The 19,462-nt window shown below is 47.9% G+C and overlaps 1 protein-coding gene across 1 annotated transcript in view; it reads left to right on the top strand.

Annotated features, from left to right (window-relative positions):
• LOC144127799 (uncharacterized) overlaps nt 1-19,462 on the top strand; it is a 482,923-nt gene that overhangs the window by 291,243 nt on the left and 172,218 nt on the right. The window contains exons 17-20 of the mRNA XM_077660716.1: nt 1,705-1,834; nt 14,762-14,810; nt 15,803-15,930; nt 16,493-16,558. Coding sequence (XP_077516842.1) covers nt 1,705-1,834; nt 14,762-14,810; nt 15,803-15,930; nt 16,493-16,558 — 373 coding nt within the window. The remainder of the gene's footprint in view (nt 1-1,704; nt 1,835-14,761; nt 14,811-15,802; nt 15,931-16,492; nt 16,559-19,462) is intronic.

The raw sequence follows: 19,462 nt of genomic DNA, 5'->3' as shown, positions 1-19,462 counted from the left end.
GTCTTCCACGTCTTCGAATTTGTCGGCATGAAACGACGCAGGAGTGCGAAGCACATAGAGAAGCAGTGGTGGGGAACTGACGGCATTCTGGGTGGTCTGGCTTGCCACAGTGGACGTCACTGTGCGTGGTGGTGCCATCAGGTCGAAACTTAGGATCCAACCCTTGCACGTGGCGGCTTGCCTTGTGGACAGGTGTTGTGTCCACGGGGTGTAACTGGGCGTCGTCGGAGGCTCCCGGGAGCTCTTCGTCCATTGAGAAATTGCCCAGAACCTGACCAAAATGTCACCGAAATCCGACAGAAAGAGCAGAAGGGCACACCAGGACTAGCAAAGCAGACACGCTCAGCGAAGCAACGCACCAGCCGGGGATGACAAGGATGACCAGCGGGTGCTGTCGCACTGCATGGTGGCGCCAGCAAATGGACAGCAGTGTGGCAATGTCCTTCCTATCAAGTTTTCAAGCCTCGGAGGGCCGAACGGTTTGCCTGGTTCAAGATTTACTCCAATCAGAGTGTATTCTTGTCTGCCAATTAGTGTTACGACGCACACGTATTCCTTGTCACTGTGGGGTGGGACATCAGCCAAGCAGGCCGGGATGTCCTTGCGAAAGCCTATTAGCAATCATCTGACGTCATCTGGTCATTGTGAATGCTGAAAGTGGTATCCGTGCAGTCGAAAAGTTCCCTCGACGTGCTATTCAGAGATATTCAAGGGAAGTGGTGCATTCGCACGAGCTGCCGGAAGTCCGAGAGTTCCGTGCGTAATCTGCTAGCGTTCCACTGGAAAATGGTGCATATGCGGAAGACGTGGATGGTCAGCTGTGCTGAAGCTGTCGGTTTTGTAGCTATGATTATTGATGTCTGCTATTACGCCCCACTAGAGCGTAGGACTCTGACACTAACTGCTCCATTGCAAGGACACGTTCTGCTTCTGGGAAAGCTCATGCTCGTGACGAGGGGTTTGCACGAACAAGACCCTTGATGGCTGCAAACAGCATCGGAATCAGTAGGCATTTGATGTCTTGTTCAGTGCTTCCGTTTTGCTGCCTTTCGCTGATCGTCCTGTCGGGTTGCGCCGCCTATAGGCTGAGAGCGAGAGTGGCCGTTTGTCGGGGCTTGAGTCGAATGCTTCGGCAGCGTTTAAGTAAGCGGTATACCAGCGGACTTGCCACGTTTATTTTTTGCTGCTGCTGCTAGTGCTGCTAGTGCATATGTGTTTCCAGCTCCCTTGTTGCGTAGGCTCATCTTGGTTAAGGTCTGGCATATTCGTGAAAACTATTTCAGGGTTAGGCGATGGTTCGTCTCGATTGGGCGATTTCTCTTGAACTTGTTCCAAGTGCGTGCAAGCATAGCAGTATGGACAAATTCGCCGTGCCGAACATGGAAAGTGCCTCTTTGGTTTTTTATTGATTCGTGTCCTTGCTTTTCGTGACACAAGTATTTATTTCATTCATCGCGGTTAAATAATGTTCCGCTAATAGCTTGCAGAGTTTTCTGTCTGAAATCTCATGCTCCGGCGCCCATTATGAGTGCACACCAAAAGTCCTGCCTCATGCGACTGTGAGAGCACTGCATTATTTACTTCAGACCAGCTATTGGGTAATGAGGAAGCGTGCCCAAAACTGGCTTGAAACATGCTGAATAAGCAAATGTAGGTGTAGAAATTAGTCAGTGTTCATCAAAAGCCATCGCTTTCTCGCTGCAGGTCGGCAGTGGACTGGATGGAGCCATCTGGAAGCATTGCTTCAGCTGTGGCCAGATACGTGGCAATGAGCGGCAAGGACGGATGCCAGAGCAGCAGCCTCCTGCTTTCTCTGCTTTGCCGACTAATACCGGTAGAGTTGCGTCAGTAGAGTGAAGTGTGTCTCTTGTTGCTACTAATGAGGTATTGGGGGCTCTTGTTGCAGCACATTTATGTGTGATGCAGTTTCATCACTTGCTTGTCTCACTGGTGTCCTTAGAAACTGTTTTTCACAACTCCTAAAGTCACTTCCTCAGGAATTCATACAGTAAAATTGTCCATATATGTTTGTGCACACTTAACATTATGCACTCCTTCTGGAAACTCCCACCTACGCGCGGCCTAACTTGCATCCAATATAAATAACTATAAGAATAAGAGTGGGGTGGAGTGCATTTGGCAGGTTCTCCCAGATCATGAATGGCAGTTCACCATATCCCTCAAGGGGAAAGTACAGAATAGCTGTATCTTGCTGGTACTCACCAATGGGACAAAAAGATGGAGGCTCCCGAAAAGGGTTCAGGTCAAGCTAAGGACAATGTCGCGAGATATGGAAAAAAAAATGATAGGTGTAACGTTAAGAGACTGAAAACGAGCAGAGTGGGTGAGGGAACGAATGCGGGTTAATGACATCCTAGTCGAAATCAAGAGGAAGAAGCGGGCTTGTTCTGGGCATGTAATGCGAGGGCAAGATAATCGCTGGTTCTCAAAGATAATCGAGTAGATTCCAAGACAAGGCAAGCAGAGCAGACGATGCCAGAAATTTAGGTGGGTGGATGCCATTAAGAAGTTTGCGGCGGTACGGCAGCCGCAGCTGGCAAAGGACATGGTTAAATGGAGAGACATGGGAGGATCGTTTGCCCTGCAGTTGGCGTAGTCAGGCTGATTATGATGATGATGAACTAACTTGTCATTCGTGTCATGAAAAGATGGCTGCACTCAGCGTCACATCCTAGTATTTCAGTTGCAAGTATTGACGAAACAAAGTCATACGGGATAATGACTCGATTTTATAAATGCAAGTTTATGAGTTCTGGTTGAGTCCTTTCCCTGCGAAATGGTTGGGGATTTTTGGAGCTTTTTGCACTTCATGCCACGGTGGCGGTTGTCGTGTGTCTTTCGAAAAGGTTGCTTCCCAGCAGAAGCTTTTGACTGGTTGTTCTGGCGGTTCTTGTTAGCTGTTGCTGCACTGATATATGGCAGTGTCATAGGCATGCAGTTTTGGCTGCAAAATTTGGGGACACGAGACGCTAAGAGAATGGTTCGAGCAAGCAAATACCAATTAGGCCAACTTGATGTTTTAAGCAAACTAGGCGTAGGTAAAAACCAGATGTAGTGTTAAGAGACAAGCAGGGCAATGCATTAGCAATATGGATAAGATAGTTAAAGTAGCCGAAGAGTTCTACACAAATCTATACAGTAGCCAATGTAAATAGAACGTTAATGATAGAGACAGTAGCGCACGGCAATGGGATATCACGCTAGTAACCAGCGATGAAGTAAAGAAAGCCTTAGGAGCAGTGACTCCAACAGAGGACGACAACAACAAGAAAGGGGGAAAGTAGCTTGTGAGGATAAGATAACAGCAAATCTGTTGAAGGACTGAGGGGAGATTGTGCTGGAAATACTAGCCACCCTGTATATGCAATGCCTTATGACCACGAGGAGACTTGGAAGAACGCTAATATCATCTTAATTCGTAAGAAAGGAAACGCCAAAGACTTGAAAAATTACAGACCGATCAGCTTACTGTCCGTTGCCTACAAGCTATTTACTAAGGTAATCGCTAATAGAGTCAGGACAACCTTAGACTTCACTTAACCAAATGATCATGCAGGCTTTCTTAAAAGATTCTCGACGACACACCATATTCACACCATATTCACACCATAAATCAGGTAATAGAGAAATATGCAGAATATAATCAAACCCCTTTATTGATTATGAGAAAGCATTTGACTCAGTGGAAACCCCAGGTGTTGCAGAATCAGGGTGCAGAAGACTTTTATGTGAAAATACTGGAAGATAGCTGTAGCGACTGCTCACCTACCATAGTCCTCCATAAAGTCAGTTATAAAATTCCAATAAGGAAGGGTGTCAGGAAGGGAAACACGATCTCACCAATGCTATTCACCGCCTGTTTACAGGAGATGTTCCGAGGCCTGGATTGGGAAGTGTTGGGGTTATCAGTTAATTGAGAATACCTAAATAATCTGCAATTCGCTTACGACCTTAGCTTGCTAAGTCACTCAGGAGATGAACTCTAAAGCATAATCAATTAGTTCGGCAGAACAGAACGGTCAGGCTAAAAATTAACATGAAAAAAACCAAAGATTACATTCTCACCAATGCTGTTCACCGTGTGTTTGCAGGAGCAATTCCGAGGCCTAGATTGGGAGTCTGGCAAGGGAACAGCAGTTTAAAATTGGTAGAGAGGTGCTGGATGTGGCGAGGGAGTACGTCTACTTACAGCAGGTAGGAAACGGTGATATTACTATGGGTTAGTTCAGCAGCAGATGCGGCAGGCCGCATTCAGAAGGCACAAGTCACGCAAGCAATAGATGCAGCGTCCTCGTCATCGTAAACTGCCCAGCGACAGAACAACGTCCTCTTCGCATCGCGACTTTGTACCATAACATTGCCCCCTTGCGACCCGCGAAAGGAAGCGCAGTCCATGGGGCTCCGTAAGGTGTCGGGTTCGAGTGATAGGGTTTAAGACGAGCGACATGCACAAGCTGTGTGGAGGGGGCCATGGAAGGAGAGTGGGGGTGCAGCGGCGTGAGTTCATAGGTCACATCGCTCAGTTGCCTCAAGATGCGGTAAGGACCGACGTAACGAGGCAGGAGCTTCTCACAGAGTCCCACACGGCGTGCAGGGAGCCAGAGCAGTACCAGGGAGCCGGGAGGGTAATGGACGTCGCGATGATGAAGGTCGTAACTACGTTTTTGAGCGGTCTGAGAAGCGTGGAGACGATCCCTAGCAATTTGGCGGGCGGCGTCAGCACGGGCAATGGCGTCACAAGCATAACTGCTAGTAGAAGGGTCAGAAGGCAGTAAGCTCACAAAGGGTAGCAACGGGTCGGGGACAAAAAGCAGGCAGAAGGGGGAGTATCCGGTGGTATCATGGCGTGAGGAATTGTAGGCGAACGTCATGAAGGGTAAACTGACGTCCCAGTCACGATGGTGGTCGGAGACATACATGGACAGCATGTCCGTCAGGGTGCGGTTAAGTCACTCAGTAAGGCCGTTAGTTTGGGGATATGGTAGGCCGTGGTGAACTTGTGATGGGTGGAGTAGGAGCGGAGAAGGTTGTGGACAACTTTAGAAACAAAGCAGGGGCCTCGGTCTGTAAGGAGATGGCGTGGAGCGCCATGAAGCAAAGCGACGTCATGGAGGAGAAAGTCGGTGACACCGGAGGCACAGCTAGTTGGGAAAGTGCGCATTATTGAGCATCGGGTAGCGTAATTGGTCGCAACGGCAATCCATTTGTTCCTTGTCAGTCTGAACACCGATGGGCTGAAGCTGGCCACTTGGCGGAAGCGGGGGCGTTTTCCGGCGCTGACATTGATCGCAGGCAGCAATGTAACCGCGGCAAGAGCAGTGAAGGCCAGGCCAGAAGAACCGCCGGCACACGCTGTCATACATGCATGAAACGCCGAGGTGCCCTGTAGTAGGAGCGTCATGAAGGTGGACAAATACTACGGAGCGGAGATGCGTCGGGACGACGAGCAAGAGGTCGGCGCCATCAAGGTGCATATTTCGACGGTAGAGAATATCGTGCTGCAGCACGAACAGGCTCAGGTCAGGATCGGAAGTGCCGCTTCGGAGGCGGTCGATTATAGGGCGCAGAGATGGATCACGGCACTGCTCGTCGTCTATGTGTAGAAAGTCCGAGACGGACAAAACACAATCGTCGGTATCATGGTTGTGGGAATCAGGAGGATCGACAGGATGGCGGGACAAACAGTCAGCGTCTTGGCGCAACTGGCCGGACTTGTAAACAACAGTAAATGTGTATTCCTGCAAGCGCAAGGCACAGCGACCCGGTCGGACTGTGGTGTCTTTGAGAGAGGAGAGCCAACACAAGGCATGGTAGTCCGTAACGACGCAGAAGGGCCACCCAAACAAATAAGGGAGGAATTTTGTAAACGCCCAAACAAGTGCAAGGCACTCCCGCTCACTGATGGAATAGTTACGTTCAGACGGAGATAGCAGGCGGCTGGCGTAAGCAATGACACGATAGTGGTCGTGCTGGCGCTGCGCAAGGATGGCCCCAATACCATGGCCACTGGCGTCGGTGCGAAGTTCCGTATAGGCGCAGAAGGGTGGAAATGGGCCAGCACAGGTGGAGCAGTGAGGGCCGCAACAAGTGCGGTGAAGGCGCTAGCTTGGTCAAGGCCCCAGGAGAACGGCACATCTTCAGGAGGGAAGTAAGGGGACGGGCCGTGTCGGCGAAGTTGGGGATAAAACGGCGGAAATACGAGCAGAGCTCGAGGAAACTGTGCACATCGCTCGAGGAACGGGGGGGTGGGGAACCCGCGATTGGCATGAACCTTGTTTATATTCTTTATTCAATTTTTGCCCCCGCTTACCCCAAAGGCGCTACAGCAGGGTGGTTACAATGATGAAAAAAAAACACATCCTCATTCATATAGCACACTTGCTACCTGAAAGGCGATTCCATTCATTGATCGAACATACAAATATGAATTTGCATACATATTAGTTCCGGTACGGTATTCCAAAATCTTAAAGCAGTGATCAATACGAGAAGAGGCATAATGGGGCCTGTGTAAATATTTTTCCTTTTGAATGCCGGTTTTATCATGAAATATTTGATACAGCATTTTAAGGCGCAATTTTCTTCTTCGAGAAGAAGGACTTCCCCGCCCTAATTCGTTTTTTATGTCGGTACAGTTATCACCTTTGAAGTATCGACATAGTACAAACCTTGCAGCTCTGTTTTCGATTTTTTCAAGCTTATCTTTTTATTTATTTATTCAATACTGCCAGCTGCCTTTTGGTGGCCAAGACAGGAGTGGGGATACAATTGCACAGTGCTTTGTCAATAGCAAACAACGAAAAAGGAAAAAAGAAGGCCTGCAGGCAGGCAGCAAAATTTCTGCGGAACAACTCAAAGAATAGACGAGTAACAAACACTTTACATTAAAATACAAAATAAAACACAACAAAGGCAACACTCCAGAATCAAACCAAATACCCTAAGTTGACCGGCTGGGGTTGATTGCAGATAAAAATGTTTCGGCTGAAGACAAGGTGACCACTTCGCGAGGTAACGCATTCCAATCGGCTATCGTTCTTGTGAAGAACGACAGCTTGTATGCGGTGGTTCTGCATTTGGTCACTACAGTTGTTTTATCGTGTTTGTGCAAAGTTTGTCGCATTTTCTTATACTGCAAATACGTGTGAAATTTATTCTGCTGTGATTATTGACAATGTCGAATAACATTTTCGAATTATGCATTTTGCGACAATATTCCAATGTGGGTAACGGAACGGCTATGAAGATCAGATATTGACACCTGTCTTCCGTAGGCGTTGAAAATGAAATGTAGTGCTCTTCTTTGGACAGGCTCTATACTTTTGGCATCCGTTTTCGTATGCAGGTCCCATACTACATCATATGCCACTACTAAGTAAACACAAGCTTTGTTTTAGTGGAAGCATGTTTTGGCTGGTATCTTATTAGCCATAGTCTTTTCGATGCCACTGAGTTTATGTTATTAATGTGTGGGCTCCAACTTAGATTCGAACTGATCGTTACGCCAAGGTACTTAAATTCACCTACCTGTTCAAGAGAGGCGCCATTAAGCGTCTCTCTTGCTCCGTGTTATTTGTCATGGCTCCCACACCGCACATGCGTATTCGAGGATGGGTCGAGAGTATGTGACTATATAGCTGATTTTAGATGAGGCGTCACATGACACAGATTTCGTTATAAAAAGTTTAGGGTCTTTGCAGCCTTCGCGACTACTGTGTCAATATGGGTATTCCAAGAACAATCAGCCGAGAAGGTCACACCCAAATATTTATACTGTGATTTTTGCATCAGTGTGTTGCTGTTGATGGTGCACTGAGATGTTAACTTCGTTTTTTTACGTGTGAAGGTAACATGAACACACTTCTTGGCGTTTAACTTCATTCTCCATCTCGAACACCGTTCCAGAACACATGATAAATCATGGCGGAAAATCTTCAAGCGCCGACCAATCGTTAAAAAGGATGACGTTTCGGCCCCGGCTTACGGGGGCCTTGTTCACAATGAAAGAAAGACAGGAGTGAAGGTAGGTTATATAGGTTTCATGGTATGACGCAAGCAGGGAGTATATCGGGGGCAGATTGCCTTCGTTGCGATTAAGCATGTTTGCCGTCGTCTGAATATAAAAAGATTCTAGGTAAAGCCTTGTCGTCTTGCTCTTTTCTTTTCTCGATGTCATGGCCCTCGGAGATAGCATGATCAGCCAGTGCGTTTGTTGCCACGCGCTTGTTCTTGACATCAATTTGGTGCTGCTGCAATCTTTTCCGAAAATCACCTGTTTCACCGATATAAACATGCTCACAATCAGCGCAGGGAACCCTATACACGATGCCCGGGAACTTCTTCTTCTTTATCTTGTCTTTCACTGTAACCAACGCGTGTCGCAGCTTCTGCGTGGGTACATGTGCGACGTCGACTTCGTACGACTGGAATATATGCGGGATAAACTTTCACTTACTCCGGGGACGTAGGGTATCGGAATCCTTTTCTTCTCTCGCTGGGGTTGCTGTGGCGGCGGGTGAGCTAGGCGATTCTCGGATTTTTTTTTTTTAATGAAAGAACTGGGATAGCCCGAAGCCATCAGGTCGCGGCGAACGGTGTCCAGATCTGTCTTTTACTTTTCCAGCGTAGAGCAGAGGTTCTCCGATCGGCGGACAAGCGAGGCAACAACGGACTTCTTTTGACAGGTCGGGTGTACGGAACTGAAGTTGAGGTACATGCCAGTGTGCGTGTTCTTCCGGAATACACTGAATGATATTCCAGGGCCGTCGCGTTTCACCAGAACGTCCAAAAAAGGCAGACGGCCATCTACTTCCTCTTCCGTGGTAAACTGTATGGACGGTTCCATGCTATTCAGGTGCAAAAGGAAAGGAGCATGGAACCGTCCATACATGTACCCACGCAGAAGCTGCGACACACGTTGGTTACAGTGAAAGACAAGATAAAGAAGGAGAAGTTCCCGGGCATCGTGTATAGGGTTGCCTGCGCTGATTGTGAGCTTGTCTATATCGGTGAAACAGGTGATTTTCGGAAAAGATTGCAGCAGCACCAAAATGATGGCAAGAACAAGCGCGTGGCAACAAACGCATTGGCTGATCATGCTATCTCCGAGGGCCATGACATCGAGAAAAGAAAAGAGCAAGACGACAAGGCTTTACCTAGAATCTTTTTATATTCAGACGACGGCAAACATGCTTAATCGCAACGAAGGCAATCTGCCCCCGATATACTCCCTGCTTGCGTCATACCATGAAACCTATATAACCTACCTTCACTCCTGTCTTTCTTTCATTGTGAACAAGGCCCTCGTAAGCCGGGGCTGAAACGTCATCCTTTTTAACGATTGGTCGGCGCTTGAAGATTTTCCGCCATGAACATACCCGACCAGACGGGTTTCCGTCGAACCCTGGATTTCACATGATAAATCACTTTGTAACTGGGCAACATCACATTCATTTCTAATTCTTCTGTATAAAACACAATCATCGGCAAACAGCCATATATTAGAACCGATCACTGAACAGAGGTCATTTACGTAAATTAAAAACAAAACTGGCCCCAGAACTGAGCCCTTTCGGACACCCGATGTAACGTCTACAAAACTGGATTGCTTACCATTCAATAACACGTGGTGTCAGCGAGACGATAGATAGTTTTAGATCCAGGCAAGAACTGTACGGTCAATATTTAGTGCGACAAGTTTACTTAAAAGATAAGAGTGGGAAACAGTATCTTACTCTTTGTGTAAGACCAGCAAAAGGCAATCTTTTTGTCCGCCGTTGTGCATATCAGATGCGAGGTCATGATAAAATTCAATCAGTTGTGTTGTGCAAAATAAACCCTTACGGAAACCACGTTGTTTTGAAGCCCGCAAGTTGTTTTTTACTAAGTGTGTCATCTCTTTATATAGAATGTGTTCCAAAATTTTACACGGTATGGACGTAAGCGAACTTGGTCTATAGTTAACTACATCCTTTTTGACTCACCTTTATGAATGAGAACAATACGTGCACATTTCCAGTTGTCTCGAAGGATACCGGAAGAGAGAGACCTGGTGTAGACTACATAGAGATAAAGGGAAATCGGCTCAGCATATCTCTTTAGAATTCTAGGAGAAATTTCGTCAGCGCTGTGTGTTGTGTCTCCTCTTCTTTGTCCCGTCTGTCGCGCTGTTATGGATCAGGTCCAACTGCCTTACCATCACGACTTTTGTTTAGTAATGCTCTGATTCCATTCACATTTTCCTCTGCCGAATTCATAGTCGGGACTGAATTTACATATGATAATGGACTATAGCCTTGTCTTGGTAAATATACTGAACGAAAGTAGTTATTTATACAAGTAGCCTTCTCAGTGTCGTCTAATAATGACTCATTATTAAAGACAATTTCGGTGATGCCAGCTGGCTCTGCTCCGCAGCCTTTCATAAGTTGCCAGAACGCCTTAGCATTCATTTTTATTTTACTACCCAGTTTTTCACAATAGCATCCTTTAGCTTCCTTTATATTTTGCTTCTATTCGCAGGTTATAGCACGCATATTATCAAAGTGACAATTACTCTTAGTTCTCTGGTATTTTAAATATACATGCCTCTTTTTCCGAACTATTCTTAAGATAAGCGCTGTCATCCATGGTTTGTTACACTTTTTAAGTTTGCTGTGCTCGATGTTAAGAATGTAGGCATCAGTAAGCTCCTTGAGTTTTTCTTTAAAGTTATTCCGCAATTCTTCAGCGTCACAATCACGGGAAAGGCATTCAAAAACTGACAGATGGTCAAAAAGTTTCGTTGATATGCTGGCATAATCCCCTCACTCACATAGGTACACCTTTCTGGTTACTTTTTTCCTTGTCCTGCTACTTCTTGCTTTAATGCTTGCGACGACAGCATGACAGCCGCTTATTCCCGGAATGACACGTACAAAATTCACAAATTTGGCGAGTTACAAAAAATCAAATCTAATATGTTAGTTTCACGAGTTGGATCAACGACATACTGCGTTAGTCCAAAAGAATCAGTAATACTTTTCATCTCCAAGTTTAAGCTTCCACAAGCTGTGTGCTCACAAATGTCGTCGCGCCAGTTTAGGTCAGGCAAATTGAAGTCAACTGCCAGTAAAAAAGTAATAAAAGAGGCCTCGGAAACGATATCATGTAAAATCTTAAGCGTGTCGACGGTCGAGTTTGGTGGCCGATAAAAGGCACCGGCTGCAACTTAACTGTCTGGCAATTTTGCACCATACTGATTCCACAGCGGCATGACCTATATATAGTTCTCATAAGGTTAAAGAGTGGCCAACTAGAAGAAAGACGCCGTTACCCACACGGGATCTGTCTTTCCGATAAGCAGTTAAGAATCGGGAAACACATCACTACCGCTAATGGAAGGGTCTAGCCATGTTGCAGTCCCAAAGATTATACCGGCCTTCACAGAGTCGATAAGAGCAGCAAGGTCATCAATTTTATTAACTACGCTTCTGCAATTCACTGTTACTGTAGCCAAATCAAAATTTTCGCGCCCTTTTTCCCATTTTTGAGTTATTTATTTTTCACAATTTCAACGACTTCTTCTTTTTCTTTGTCCCACCTAAACGTCTTGCCATTATTCTGAAGGCAAGTTGCACACACGAAAAGACAGACACAGGAAGGAAATAAAAAGATGGAAAGAGCGCAAACTATCAACTGACTTTATTTAACAGCACTATATAGGCAGTGCGCACACGTGCCTAAAGAAAGGGAAACATGAGCGAGGGATGTTAGATTAAGCCTGTGCAAAGATCGACCAAAGCTGCCCAGGAAGTTCTTTTCCGCATTGTGCATCATTACAGAAATATCACTGATACAGTTATCGCCTTTTCTCTTGATGTGGTATGGTTCTAAAAGCTCACGCGCTGCTTTGTCTTTGCTCCTGCCCAGAATCTTAATGCTCTTTAACCGTGCCTCACAACCTGTACACGCAGTGCAATGAGCGGGCAAGTTCACTCCTTCTCTATTCCTAATTGACCTGCATGCTCCGCTGCGCGTTCATTCACACAGCGGCCTGTCTGGCCAAGATACGCGCGTCCATACTTGAGTGGGATCTCGTACAGCACGCCCGTGGCACATTTCACAAAGGTTTCGCATGTTTTGTATTAATACAAAATTTTATGTATGGAGCCTGCATCGCTCGTATTTATGCAATGGGTCGCGCGACAGTAGTTTGGCCAAGAGGACGATTCCCTAAATCGAAGACGTCACTGTAGGGAACTAACAGGGCGTAGAAGGCGCTGGCGTGGTCGGGTGAAAAATCCGCCGTGACCATTGCAGAATTACAGTCCGGATGTGAAGCAGCCGAGCGGGGAAGAGACCAGACTGAGGCTCAGCTGTGATGCCACAGGGTAAAACTTGAGCACAGAGGCAGAAGTCGGAAGTTAGATGCGGTTGCCCGCGACGGTCAGGACGGTGTGGAAGGATGACGTTAAGCTGAAGGACAACGTCCCGGGTTGGGCAAGCAATGTAGGCGCCATCAGGAATGGGGGGAACCGGGGACAATGGAACGTAGACTGCAGCATCGCACGACTGGCGAGTAAATTCAGCGGCACGTAAGCGGGGCGGCTTGGTATCGGCGCTTTCAGAGCAGAGTGGCAGGTCCAAACGAGGAACGTCCGTGGAGCAATCAATTAGCGCCGTGTGGGGTGTTAAAAAGTCGATGCCCAAGATCGCATCGAGGGGGGGCAGTGGTCGAGGACAGTGAACACGACAGGTGTAGTACGACTGGCAGTGCAAACGCGCAGTGCTCGTTCCAACGGCGGCAGCAGCACTTTTATCGGTGACACGAATGGCTCAGGAAATGGCGGGTGTCACAATTTTCTTCAGACGACAGTGAAAGGAGGAGCTAAATACAGAAATTTGGGCACCATTGCCAATCAGAGTGGTAACTGGTGCACCAGCCACACAGATATCGCGAAGGTTGCAGAGCAGTGAGGGTCAGGAGAGAATTTTCGGACCGGCTCGTCAATGCAGCATCACCTCCGGGACCTGCATTGGTTAGTTTTCCAAATGAGAGCCAGATAAGGGTGGAGTGGACGGGCGTTGAAGTTGCGGCGAACGGGAGCGGCGGACCTGAGGTAAAAACAAATGGCTGAACCTGCCTGGGGTCGGAGTGTCGTGGCGCATTATAACTGAGCACGAGAAGGCATCTGGCGCGCTCCGGCTCCACTCGTCCGACTTCTCTGCGTTTCCATTCCTGCTGTCAGCCGCAGGTGACGACTCCACCCCCTGTGCCCACACCGCGGCACCCGTTCAGTCACTCCTGCCTGCTGCCCTCTCACCATCCTTCGGCTTGCCACCGGCTGTGCCTCGTTCGCATTCCGTCGCTCCCACTGTTGAGGAGCTGCGTTACCCGCCTACTTCTGCTTCAAGCTCCTGTGCCGAACCGAACCAACTGCGCCCATTCAGCCTCGCTCAACACCCGTTGAGTGCTTTCACACAGCCCTTGAGCCGTCCTCGCATCCCGACTCAGTGGCGGCGACAATACTGTCTTCTCGGCCGCCTTGAACCATCGGCTCCCTTCCATAGGTCCCGAATGTCCCGGCCTGCGAAGACGGCGTGGCTTCAGCAGCATCCTCTGTGCTTGCTGCAATGCGCACGCTGCTTGCAGTTGCCATTACTGGTCCCCGCCTAGCCTGTCCGACATTATCGAAAGCATGCCTTACAGTCTCCCCGTTTGGGCCACAAATTCCTGCTTGCTGTCTTCCGGACACCCATCACATTCCGCGGCCACCTCACTACAGGCTGCTTTCACCACGCTATTGTCGCACACCTGTCTACAGCACCCTTTCAGATGCCCTTTCTCGCCGCTGTGGCTTTTCTACCCCTTGCCACTCACCTTGCCTTGTGGAAGAAGCATCCCAGACACAAACCGAAGCTCTCTGGTGTCCACAAATTTATTAAGAGGACTCATTCAACCAGGACGGAGCGGAGCCGCCAGAAAGCCGAGAAGGGGCAGCGCTGAGATCCGATAGCATAGCTGTCGAATTCCGATTAGCGCGCGCCCGCCCGACGTGCTGAGATATATCGTCTTCTTCGGGAGCCGGGCACAACGCTATACGCTACAGACTCTTAGTGCAGCACTTTCTCGCGCATCCATTTGTGCCAAAGGCGATCGGTTCTCTGATCAATGAATCACGCTGGTCTCCGAAATTGCACTGCGCGGCTTTCAGGTCCCAGGCCAACTTTTCGAAAGGCTGTCCGTCTGCCTGCTTCGCAGAGGGAAATACGTAGTGCTCATAAACTTCATTGCTCACCTCGGCGCCGTAAGACCAGAACCTCCTAACAAGGACTGCGTCGTCTTTCTTGCTTTCTGCATCCTTTGAACGTCTTGAACATGTCCAGCGCTTCTTCGCCGGCTATGCTCAGCAGGAGCGTGGCTTTTGCAGTTTCACTGCAAGCCTGTTTTGAAATGTTGGGTGCCAATTAAGAATGTTTTGGTAGGTGACCTGTTTGAGTTTGTTATAAGTTAGTTGGTTATAGTTAGTGTTAGTTTGCGGGCATACGGTGGGCACAGCTGGCAATGGACAGAGTTAATTGGAGGGACATGGGAGAGGCCTTTGCCCTGCAGTGGGCGTAATCAGGCTGATGATGATGATGATAAGTTATCAAACCCAACCAGATAGGCAATTCTGTTGAATAATTTGGTATTTAGTAGACTTGTGCACAGCGACTTAGAGGAGGGTGGAATTTGCTCCTGTTCCTCCTTCTCTTGCAGTCTCTTGTCCGTTGGTGTAACGATGGGGTTCGAGAGCAAGTGGAAGCAGGTAGGTCACTGAAATGCTACATGTTTCACAGCTGTTAAAGGCCCATTTCGCATTGTTCTAGTAGTAACAGAAGTAGTTCCTAACCGGGGGATGATCTCCACGGGAATCACTTAGGGGTCTGCGGTGGGTACTGCCAAAAACGCCGCACTAGGAGAGGCGTAGCGGCCATAGCGCCTTACACCTGGAACGGCGGACTAGAGAGGAGCACTTATGTTAACTTAAAAGAGTGGAAGCTGTCGGTGGATCCCCTATTACACAGTGAAGAAGTCCCCGTGGGTTTTTGTTCTCTTCAGAGAAGCAATAAATGAAGGAAACAAGAGAAAAAAACATTTGTCAACTTGAGACAATTCGGGAATTCCTCCAAGATTTTAATTGGATAAGTTTTCAATTTTCTAAGAATGAGTGACCAACTAGCCCAGCACCAAGTTCTACTGAATTTTTACTACTAAAGGTATTTGTGTTCATTCAAGCATGAATGTGGGAAGCCATGTTGTGCTGCAAAAAAAGTTTGTCGTATTATAGGAAGCAAAAAAAATACGGTCCTGGAAATTTTAAATTATGAAAAAGAATTGGTGCCTTGGGGAGTGAATGCTGCTGTCTTTGCCTTTTTCAACATGGCTGCAGAAGCTTCGGTTGGTCTTAAGTTTAAATGTTCGTCTTAAGTTTAAGTCTTAAGAATAGGGTCAAGGTAATTACCATAGCTTCATATTTGTGTAGGGCTTATATGAGATCCATGTGGTGCATACAGTCTGCGCAAACAGCGCATATGAATATGTCGGAATTTCCTCATGATATCGAGCACATCACACTACAATATAAAAAGCACATTGAACGTATGGGAATAGTCGTATTTTCAGTTTATTTCATTTCATTCACATTTTATCAGTGGACTATGGGAATAGTGTCGTTAATAGTGCCGTACTTTCAGTTCAATTCCATTCATTCATATTTTATCAGTGGACTGGTTGGATTTTCTGTTCCAATAATTCCAGCCAGCTACTGGCTGCTTGATCAGCTCTGCCAGAGGGGGCACTGGCTGGATATCCTGCCTTCCGAACAGGACGTCCTGTACTGGTGTGTTTCCACCGACCGCCACCAGAAGCTGTTGGGAGAGTATGCTGTGAGTGTCCATTTTTGCAGCCGACATGATCGGAGAGTGTCGGCCTAATGCGAGAACTCAGTAGATGGGCCTGAAATTTATGCCTTGGTCTGCTGCTTGACTGTGCTGTCATGATGAGAGTGGATGAAGAGGAGCCATGATGAGGGTGGACTCTGTAGCTTTCTGTTGGGTATATGAAGGGTTGCAGCTAGCAGGAACTCTGGGCTCTGTGGGAAAGCATGAGACAGTCAGCTGAGCCTAAGCATGCTCTTGCTGCCTTTGCTGGTGGGGCAGGCTAGAGCAGGTGTGCCCTGAACTCTTTTTCTACACTGAGCTTCTCACAGTGCCTTGTTTGCTTTCGCGGGTACTGCAGAGGGGTTTTCCAATAATTGCACTTTTGGGCAGATTGTACTCAAAGAGTTGTAGGAATGCATCTCAAGGCGTGGTTACTCACCTCATCCAGGTGAGGTCTGAATGATTCTCCAAGCTGCGGACATATTTTCTCTCAGCTGTGCAGCATTACATGTGCCGGTGAAAAGCCTGTGTTTATTGCTGCTTGTGTGACTGCATAACCGTGTTGCAGTGGTGCCAGTGGATGGAGCAGCCTGAACCACCGAACATTGCGCCACCAGCGCTGAGGCCTCTGGTGGTGAGTGTTCTTTTTATCAAGGGAGGCTTCAGCGCAGCCAAGTTAAACAAAGTAAACCAGTGCATTGAATGCTTGCATTTTAGCAGCAGGTGGGGCTCTGTCTAACAGCGTTTCTCTTTGCGCATCTTGGCCTCCTTCAAAGTACCCACACGTAATGGCAGGTGTGTTCTTTCTTCACTTGTCTGGTCACATCCTCACCCTGAGCTGTAATTTCACATCTGGATTTTGCTGTGTTTAGTGAGTGCCTCCTCAACCATGCTTTTGATCGGCCTGTGCAACCACAATCATGGACGTAGTTCAGTTACTGGCATAATGCACAGCCTGATCGTTGGCTTGCTCTTTTGCTGATAAGCCACGTGTTTCCAACTACTAGCTGGGGAAACGCGTGGCACGTGGTCCTACAGCATGGAGAATGCCGAATTTACTTGTGTCTTATGAACTTGCCGATCATTTGCCCACAATTTTGAAAAGTAAGTTCTTGCGCAATAAGACAAAGGACGAAACACATGCGGCATGTGCAGAGCACAACTTGCAAGTGTTTATTTTCTTTAAAAGTGACTGCATTATTACCATCCAGATCGATATTAGATGGTCAGCAAACAATCACGTGCGCGCATCGAAACAGCAATCTTCTGCTGAGGGGAACAGCAGCCTGGTATCACCAATCTACATCTGATAACCCCCCCCCCCCCCCCCCCGAAGCAAACTCAAAACATCTGTGAAAAGACATCAATGGAGGTAGGTGAAGGCTGACTTGCAGTAAACTCCTCGTGACAAAAGTGGGCTCAAGATTTACCCAAAACAAAGAAACCGATAACACAAAATTGCCTGCCCAAGGTGACGATGAAACATGACAAAACTGATCGTAGCAAAATCAGTGTCAAGAACAAACTGGAAACAGGTAACAAAAACAAAAAATCTATGCCAATAGGGCCTGGTAGGTCACGATGGATCATGAGAACGTGTCGTATTAACAGCAGTGTGAGTGATGAAATCCCAATGCAAAAGAACAAAATAAGAATCTGAGGCAGCCAGTCAACAGTCTCACAAGTGCCAGCACGCTCAAATTAAGGACCATATGACTACGTTAACCGTAAAAACGAGTGAAAACAAAGTCAGTGAAAACCACGTTGCACAGCGGGTTGACTGGCACAGCGGGTTGACAAGAAGGTTAGTTCTTTGTCAAGAAATAAAACTGATGTAGCAGTAATACGTTTGTCAGCAGATTTAGAAATATAAAAGGCCTCTGTTATTTCCCTCTGAAGCTTTGTTTTCACACGTTCCAGAATCGTGGTCCCTCTGAACAAAAGTTTGCAACTGTGATTCATAGTGTGCTCCCGAAGGCGGCGTCTTTCATTGTTTTTATTTATTGTCATCTTGTGTTCACGGAGTCTTTCAATAATAAACTTGCCCAATGCATATGCTTCCACAGTGAGAGGAAGGCTATACACAACATTGGTGCTGCATTATACGTAGATTTATTAGAATGCTGAAATGGCTGGCGGCTTAACCGTGGCACAAACTGAACCAGTAGCGGTGGCACCAGTGTGGACTTCAAGAGCAAGCTCGAGCTCTCAAACGCGCGCGGCAGCCGGTCGCCGAGGCCGCCCAAACCTCTTCTTGATCGTTGGTGTTGGCGCACTGTTGTCTTCGTTATTGCAACTGCCCCGGCGACATTATCCCTGGTAGCCATCCTGGCGGCTCAAGGCAAGGAGATGACGAGGGGGTCGTAGTATGGCTTTAGCCGGTGAACATGAACCATTTCGCGGCCCCGACAGTGGTGATCTGATGAGGGAGTCACTGGCTCGACGGTGTAGTTCATAGGCGACGTGCGCTACAAGACACAATAAGGGCTGAGGTACATAACCGCAAATTCGGATGCTGCCGGCAGAGACAGCCAGACGAGCGAGTCAGTGGGAAAGTCATGGGCAAACTGGCCGCAGTCACTCGCATATGTGCGGCGGCCTTGCGTGGTACACGTCAACGAGCAAGCCAGCTTGCGGCACTCCTCAGCAAGACGGGCAACGTCAGAGAGGAAAGTGCATTCTAAGGTGTCGGGGTGGTAGGAAAGGACAGTATCCAGGAGACAACAAGTTTCACGGCCATATAAAAAAAAACGGAGAAATACCGGTTGTGGCTTGAGAGGCAGTATTGTAAGCATAAGTGACAAATGGAAGTACTTGATCCCAGTTGGAGGCGTCGGAGGAAATGTACATGGTGAGCATGTCACCAAGAGTCCGGTTCAATCGCTCAGTGAGGCCGTTGGTTTGAGGATGGCAGGTAGTGGTCTTGCGATGAACTGTGTGGCACGCATCCAGTAGCCTGTGAACGAATTCAGATAAAACACACGGTCGCGGTCGCTGAGGAGTTCTCGAGGGGCTCCGTGACGCAGGATGAAATGATGGAGGAGGAAGGATGCGATGGTCGCGAGCACTAGCCGATGATTCAACGAGTCCCAGCAGGCATGGACGGCAGGGGACCATACAGACCGATGCCCACGCGATCGAAGTTGCGAGCTGGGTAAGGAAATGGCTGTAACAGGCTGGCGGGGGGGTGGGGGGGGGGGGAGGAGGGCCGAGGATTAGACTTGCACTGCTGACAGGCAGTGCATGAGCGTATATAACGGCGAACAAAATTGTCCATTCCACGCCAGCAGCATCGCTGGCGCACACGTTTGTAGGTTTCAACAATCCTGCATGAGCGCTTTGTGGGCCCGAATGGTGATGCGCACAAACTTCAGGGCGAAGCTGGCGAGGAATAACCAACAGCCATTTGCGGCCATCCGGGTGATCGTTGTGGCGATATAGTAGAGAGTCACAAATCGTGAAATGAGAAGCTTGACGACAAAGGGCTCGAGGGACCAAAGCCCTAGACTGCGCATCGAGGAGCGAAGAAATCCCTGGA

The sequence above is a fragment of the Amblyomma americanum genome, chromosome 4, assembly GCF_052857255.1.
Source record: "Amblyomma americanum isolate KBUSLIRL-KWMA chromosome 4, ASM5285725v1, whole genome shotgun sequence".
In the NCBI taxonomy this organism is placed as follows: domain Eukaryota; kingdom Metazoa; phylum Arthropoda; class Arachnida; order Ixodida; family Ixodidae; genus Amblyomma; species Amblyomma americanum.
Note: the sequence above shows the minus strand (reverse complement) of the source record. Positions and strands in the feature narration are given on the sequence as shown.